The sequence below is a fragment of the Rhipicephalus sanguineus genome, chromosome 2, assembly GCF_013339695.2.
Source record: "Rhipicephalus sanguineus isolate Rsan-2018 chromosome 2, BIME_Rsan_1.4, whole genome shotgun sequence".
In the NCBI taxonomy this organism is placed as follows: Eukaryota; Metazoa; Arthropoda; class Arachnida; order Ixodida; family Ixodidae; genus Rhipicephalus; species Rhipicephalus sanguineus.
In genome coordinates this window covers 159,701,446-159,708,844 of record NC_051177.1, presented here as the reverse complement: position 1 = coordinate 159,708,844, position 7,399 = coordinate 159,701,446, and the positions used below count along the sequence as shown (strand labels likewise).

The 7,399-nt window shown below is 44.8% G+C and overlaps 1 protein-coding gene across 11 annotated transcripts; it reads right to left on the bottom strand.

The window, feature by feature from the left end:
- Window positions 1–2,728: 2,728 nt before the first annotated feature.
- Window positions 2,729–7,092, bottom strand: LOC119382012 (uncharacterized). Of its 11 annotated transcripts, none has more exons than XM_049412682.1 (6): window positions 5,146–5,355; window positions 4,326–4,385; window positions 4,195–4,254; window positions 4,023–4,127; window positions 3,854–3,967; window positions 2,729–3,555 (listed from the first exon to the last, which is right to left on the bottom strand). In XM_049412682.1, exons 1-6 carry the CDS (start codon window positions 5,264–5,266, stop codon window positions 2,744–2,746), a joined length of 1,272 nt encoding a protein of 423 aa, XP_049268639.1. In that variant the 5' UTR covers window positions 5,267–5,355; the 3' UTR covers window positions 2,729–2,743. The 11 variants fall into 11 exon arrangements, 2 of the variants coding, with proteins under 2 accessions (XP_049268639.1, XP_049268640.1); XR_007415176.1 differs by having other exon boundaries at window positions 3,088–3,555; window positions 4,841–5,355; XR_007415179.1 differs by having other exon boundaries at window positions 3,088–3,555; window positions 4,938–5,355.
- Window positions 7,093–7,399: the final 307 nt, after the last annotated feature.

Sequence of the window (7,399 nt, the reverse complement as noted above, 5' to 3'; positions counted from 1 at the left end):
GCTGAGCATATAAAAATCACAAAATGAGAACAGCATCTCACAGAAATGCAAGGTAGACAACAAATGCATCTCGCCTTGCAAATAAATTGTAACAAATATTGTAACAAATACAGAGAGAACACAGACAACGCACACATCATCGCTAGAGTTTGCAGAAGCCGACAAGCTGGCGAAGTATGACACACTGGGCCAGTGGGTAAGGATCTGTGGCAAAAACAGAACGCACAAAGCCGAAGAAGGTAGAAGTGACATATACACAGCAATGAAGTCGCGAGTGAAGACTGGGGTTAACCAAAATAATGCACAGAAAGAAAAGAGCGTACAGAAACCTCACGACACAATATATCAGAAAAACAAAGATACAGTGTGTTGGCTGTGCTTAAGAACAGCTAGCCCAAAATGAAAAAAAAAGCAAAAGTTCATGCTTCAACATTGCCTTCTTGTCCTCGGAAAGGTAGGACTTTGCAGCTTGCCCACAACGTGAAAGAGAGACTTTATGCCACAACACTGGCAGGCCTTCTGCCTCTTCTTATGTGACGCCTTCATCAAAAATTTAGATACCAAGTGATTTGCGTCTGGATGTTGCTGTGACGCTTGCAAGTTAAAATAGATTGTAGGCATGACTGCTCCACAATTGTGGACTTTAATTGGTGCTAAGATAGCGGTTTTACAGGGCTAATAGCTGAACAAACCCACTTTGGCTTATTTTTCTCAAAGACTGTACATGGTCCGTTATCACTCATTATTTTTCACAAAGACTGTACATAGTGCGTTATCACTCTCATTATTTGTCACAAAGGTTGCACATAATGCGCTATCACTCTCATTATTTTTCACAAAGGCTGTACATGGTGCGTTATCACTCACAAGCTATAACTATGAAATGGCAGCGTCCGCAGCCCCATCAAAAGCTGCAATTTTGGGGATTCTTATGACAATTCTGATGGGCTTGACGAGGAGGTTCACGAGAAGCTAAAATACGAAAGGCGTGATCATGTGAACCATGCCCACTTCATACTGTATTCCTTACCCGCTTGAAACATTTCAACAAGCGGATTTGTTATCGATATATGACTTGAGCTGGAGAGATAAAGCGCACAGTGACCAAGCGACCCACAGTAACGTGTAGAGTTCGCCCGCATATGCTACAAAAATAGACAGGATACCCAACATACTTTCTTTTTAAGGTCATGCAAATCACTTCGAGCGAATACACTGCAGTGTCCCTACTTCTCATAGCGGGTAAACAAAACAATGGATGCAACGAAGCAGTGGTTAGTCCCGTTGAACTCAACAGAAGGCCATAATGAGGTCTGCTGTAACGAAGTAATGACAACAAAGCTATTGCAGGATTCGGTTCAACTCTAATGCTTTTGTGCAAAGCCACCGCTAATTGCTAACCTTTGAACTTGTCAAGCTGTATGCCTGAGATTGAAGACTGGAACCTAACCCTATCCAAGTTTCGGTTCACAAAACGCACATGCCAACATAAACGAACCCGGCAAAACATTTTCAGAAACTTCTCGCGACACCCAGCAGAGCAGAAATGAAAATCGCCAACACTTGACAGATGGTGATACAAAACATCGCACACTTTCAGGTGATGTGCAGTGGCCTCAATCATGGCAAGAAAGTGAGATTCAAGTTGTTCTACGTATGCGAAAGCTGCTTCCGATGGCACAGTCAGATTCCCGAAAAGTTTGCTGAGGACGTGGTATGCTTTGAGCATAGTGAAATACTGGTGGGTACCCTTAATTGTCTCGCTGTCGTCTTTCAATAACTGTGGGCAACAGCAAGTGTCCCGTGCATTCCGAAGAAAGTGTTTGATGAGAAAACCAGCTACATAATATGCAGCGGAGTCATCGATAATATGGGAGTGAATATTGGTTGCAAGTTCAGAGAGATCGTCTAGAGCGGGAAAGCCGTCAGGCTGTGGCTGTGCACACTCCTCATTATCCACAAGCGACGCACTGGTGAGGGAGAAGGGCGAGAGCTCCTGGAGGAGGTCATATTCATCATCCTCGACATTTCCGTATTCTGACAGCTTGAAGAGTTTTCTTATACAGATGTGCTTCAGGCCACAAATAAATTGTGCTACATTGGGGTTGGTGTTGCAACCTTGTTTTTGCCTAATGTGGCCAAATATGTTCTCCAGAGGATCCTGTTGAAGTCTGCGTATTAGAAGGTATTCAAAATTGTAATTTTTGGAGAGGTTGTCCCACAGTTGACAAATAGCCTGAATTGTAATTTGCCAACCAACGATGGTTTGTGGTTGACGTCTGCCATCAAACTTCCAGGATGCAATCCAGGGAAGCTGGCCTCGAAGGAAGTCAATCAGCTCTGAATCCTTTTTCATGATTGCATGCCGGAGCTTTTGCGAAGCTTTTCTTTTACTCGAGCTGTTCAAGACATCAAAAATCCTGTCCATACGATCACAAAATTGAGCTGTAGTGATGGCCGAGGCAGGCAGCACCTTCGCATACACCAATGCCGTGATAGCAATCGAAACTGATGCACTGAGGACCTGCGTGGCTCTGCTGACCTTCATATTAGAAAAAGGTTTCTGATGAATGTGCCGTTCCGTCAACTTTGGAGCCAATCGCAACCGCAACTCATGTGAGGATTGGTAAAGGCTTACAATGTGCGACCAGTCAACGATGTCATCCCTAATGTTTAACTTGTGTGCTTGGACATTATTGCGCGTTGTTTTAATTAAATGTGGAACATCAAAAATGAAGTACACCTACTCACCATTAACTTCAAAAAAAGGTTTTGCTACAGTAACTCTTAGTTGGTTAGCGAGACTTACATTTGAACTGCCCTGGTCACAAATGACTGCTTTCACTGCAATGTTAATGCTCCTAAGCTCCACAATGAGTGACACCAGCAGGTTATGCATAACAGATGATGGTGTTGATGTGTGCCCTATAGAAATGGCAACAGGCTGAACCCACTTTTTCGAAACACCAACAAGAAGAACAACCATTGCTCGATCAGCAATGGTTGAAGTGCGATGAGTGCCATCATCTGTAAAACCCTGGACAATGTCCCGTGTAGCATCATAATACAAATTCTTTTTGAGTGCTATTTCATGAAAAATTAAAGCACACACTCGGTCCCGCTCATTCCAAGCTTGCGTATTTGTTGCAATGGAAGAAATGATTCCTGGAATTGTGCCCGGTGTCATCTTTACATTAGCTAGCCACCTCCTTAATGAACGCCGGGAGGGCAAAGAAAAATATGGAGCCAGAAATTCGCATGCTCGTGGACCACGGAAGTTTAAGTGAAGAGCGAATTTCTTGAACCACACAGGAAACCGCTTGCCCTTGCCTCTGGGCATCAAGCGAACATGTGCAGAAAGAAGTTTAAAAACCTCCTCGGTGACGTGCGGTCGGATAACGCCAAGGGCCTTTGAAGTCGATGACGGTGCTTGGTGAGGCTGTCTCCGCAGTCTTTTGATAGTTTTTCGCTGTGCTGCTACTTTGGCTTGCAGACGTTGAATAGTTTGGCTGTACTTCTTTGATGGAGACCTTGTCGCTGGCACACAGGAAAGCACTGCAGCAAAGAAAAAATGTGGATGTAAAAGCGAAGAGCAGCTAATCCCATACGAGCACTTTCCTCGCTCTTTTAGACCCAAGGTGCTCAACTTTCTGTGATGAAAAGTTTTAGATTCCACAACCTAAGCACAAACAATCCACAATGTTGACAATGGCACCAAGAAAAATTAAAATCACTGAGAGGCCACCCTGACATTTTGTTGGTGCACACGCAGTGTCCTTTTGAGAATAGTTTGCTCAGAATGTCCTAAACATAAAATAGCACATTAAAACAGCTGCAATAAAAGCATAGTCACCATTTGCTGTAGGGCATTCAGTCGTGGAGCTGTTGGCGGACACGTCTTCAGTAGAGTCTTGCGAAGCTTGTTCAGTGCCTCGGACACTGCTGTCGGAAGAATCTTGCGCGCAGCCTGCGGAAGTCTCTATATTAATACAGTCTGGTTCTGAAGAAAACATAAAACTTACCGGTCACACAAGTTCCTCTTGTGACAACTGAGCGACTGGCCAAGGTTTCCTCCAGCAAGACGAAGTCAGCAGGAACTCCTTCACCAGCTACAAGGGAGCTGACACCTGCAGAGGTTTGGTCAACAGTCGGTTTAGCGCGAAAAAAAAAAAGAAATGTCGACACTGAACTCACCCTGCTCATCGGGGCACCTCAATGTGTGGGAGCCGCTTTTTGAAACCTCTACCGCAGGTCCTGAAGAAATGAAACAATGACAATTTTTCAGTAATAGGCTTAAAATAACACAAACTCAAGCTCATTCACACCTTGCAGTGCAGCTTCTGCAGTCCTGTCGCAGGCACTAGTTGAAGCGACGCTCAGAGAACCTGCACATATGTGTAGTTGGTACGAATTACAAAGCTTGTAGCATGGGGAAATTTAAACAGCACTTTCAAACGCATAAATTGGTGGAAGGTGGAAGAACAGATAAGGCACCAACTGAGAAACAAGCAATTCGTAGTTTGTGGAATTATCAACAGTGCCAGCTTTCCCTGATGTGAGGTATATGTACATGTGCACGCAGGCTTCAATATAATGTGAAATGGCCCTTCAAACTCTTTCAAAACAAGTTGCGCAGGTCAACAGCATCAAAAAACGACATAAATGTAAAGCTGTTAGCAAGGTAATAACCCACAATTCACAAAATTTAAGACTTTCGAAGTGTTACTTCTAGAGCGAGGTTTCTCCATCGACTACAAAGATCTTCCGAGGTTAACTGTTGCCACTGATTCAATACAAGCGGCTGCTGTTGCAGATAATTGAGTTTCTGTCAATCACTTACATGGTGCAACTGGTTACACACCGGGAACAGCCGTTCTCGTAAGCCTTGTGTGCCCAGGATCCATGAAACTTTGAGCAGTAAAGTGGTCGCTACAAACCCTGTACGTTGCGTACAACAGGCTAGCCGGCTTACTCAGCAGATCATCTCGACCAGCATACTGCATCCATGCTTTCAGCCTGCATTGGCAATGAACTATCAGCTGAAACGGGAAGTGCTTGAATAGTGAACTTTTATTGTTACCCGCACTGAGCAAGTACGAACAGTAAGCTTGAAGACATACAAACCATACAAAAGATTTAACACACCTGCCGTCCCGTGGTATGCGGAAGAAACTCGTCCCTGGCTTTTTGTGGGTTCTGCCATTGTTGAAGCACCACGACACACAGCAGTAGCTGCCGTAGCTTGGACCGCCGGACGGCATCGCATCAGGGTGTTCTGAAAATGTCAGTAAGTGCATGCTTCGCTGAGAAATTACTAAAAAGATATGTGCACATCATAACCGTACCAGCAAACACCTTTGATCAGCGAATAGATGCACAATACAAAACTAGTGACACATCTCTAACCCATAAAACTCGACTTACAAAGATATGTTAAGACCACGTTTTAAGGTGTTCAGAAGTTTTCAGGCCGCCATCGCCTGTAATGCAATGCTATCGCGGCCTGGGAACTTTAGAACACCTTTGTACGTACGCAGTATAAGCAGTGAATTGGGAGTACAAATAGGTTTTCAAATTTGCGCGGTAAAATTATATTGGAAACGTAAAAGGAATTGTGGCCAGCTTGCACTAGCGGCGCAAGGCTAGCAAAGAAGCAAAGATGATGGCCACTTGGTTGGTACAGATTTGTCTCCGCCACACCAGGATTTCTTTGTGGTCCGAAGTTTCGGCAAACGCGTCGTGAAGCATGCGACGCCCAGCGAACGCTCCTCAATATTTCGCACCGAGCTCCGAGCTGCCGAGCTGCGCTCAGCGCACAGACACTCGCGTTGGTGGCAGACGCAGCACGCGTCGCATCGGCTTGACGCCGTGCCCCCCTTTGCTATGCTGCATACGTTGCGCAATGTTCACGTCTATTCGCCGCGTAGATCCGGGAACTTTTTTTAGGGGCGAAGCTCCTTAAGGCGGCACCCGTTCGTCCCTCGTAGTCGTCGTGGTCGTAGTAGTGAGTAACAAGTCTTACGCTTTGACCTCCAAGGTGGTGCCGGTGGGAGATTTCTCCTGTGCGTTGTTGAACAATAAAAAATTCGCAGCGTGCGCGTTAACTAAAAGCCGAATTCTTCTGTCTCTCATTCCCCATTAGCAGCCATTGGCATGTTCCAGTAGGAAACGTTAGTAGAAGTAGAAGTGTAAGTGTTAGCTAAAAGCCGACTTCTTCTGTCTCTCATTGCCATTAGCAGCCATTGTTTACCTCCAAGGTAGTGCCTGGTGAGATTTCTCCTGTGCGTGATTAAACAATAAAAATTTTGTTCAAAACGCCGTTGATTGATGAAATAAACCAACGAAAGACGCCAGATGTTTTGTAAAAGCAAAACGAAAGAACGCCAGATGTTTCTAAAGCAAAACGAAAAGACGCCAGCTGCTTAACGAAAGACGCCAGATGTTTTCTAAAGCAATGGTTTTCTAAACAATGAAAATTCACAGCGTACATGTAAAATTAAAGTGAGCTGGAAGTCGTCATAACTCATCGAACCTTTAGTATAAACGCGCCCGATCTCGAGCGGGGAATGCGGTCGCTCTTGGCGCTCTTTCGCTCGGGAGCGGACTTCTTCCTTGCATTTCACCGATCACAAGTGATAACGAAGGGACCACGTAAACCAACAGTACAATAAAAGTTTGATGTTTAATATATACACGATGTTTCACACTCTTTATATTATGTACTGGGCGCATTTCACGGAAGAGTTTCACGGTTTACAGATGATTCCCTCCGTAGCTTCGCCCCACTCATCATCATTCACCCCGTGGATATGCTGTGATTTTAGCGTACCTCGCCGTCCTCACAAGCTTCAGAAAAAGGTTACAACTGCGCAAATAAGACGCCACGTAAAAAATAAAAACTCACACACATGAAGCGCAACGTGTGTGTGCGTGTTTCTGTTTCTTACATGGCGTCTTATTCGCACAGTTGTAACCTTTTTCTGAATAAATGAGCCAACTAGCCCAACAACATGTCATTCTACAAGCTTCGCTTGAAAACGTGCCTCACCTGTTGTCTCACACACGAAAACACCGCCACAGCCGACGTTGACGAAAGCTTCCCGCTGTCATGCATGGGCTTGTAATGTATGGGCAGTATGGGCTTCTCGCTGGGTAGATGGTGTTTATGACAGTATGGCTGAAGAAAAGTAACCACGTAAGGCGTGTAGAATAAATTATTTTTATGTATAAAGAACATGCCAGATTTGGCCGTATAATTGTTATTTTGTAAAACCAATTCTGTTGGATTGATGATAACTTTTTTTTTCGCGCTTGCGTCCTCTGGCGTTTGGTGAGAGCATTAGTTCGTTACGTAGTCCTGACGCACTTCCTGAGGCCAGATTTAGCGGAGTGTCCTCTC

Bases quoted from the DNA above. Each gene is read 5' to 3' on its own strand.
- LOC119382012 (XM_049412682.1), bottom strand. From the start codon at position 5,266: ATGCGATGCCGTCCGGCGGTCCAAGCTACGGCAGCTACTGCTGTGTGT. The intron at 3,968-4,022 runs GTAAGTTTTATG...AGACTTCCGCAG, and splicing joins AAGAGGAACTTGTGTGACCG to GCTGCGCGCAAGATTCTTCC. The intron at 3,556-3,853 runs GTGACTATGCTT...TCTTTGCTGCAG, and splicing joins TGAATGCCCTACAGCAAATG to TGCTTTCCTGTGTGCCAGCG.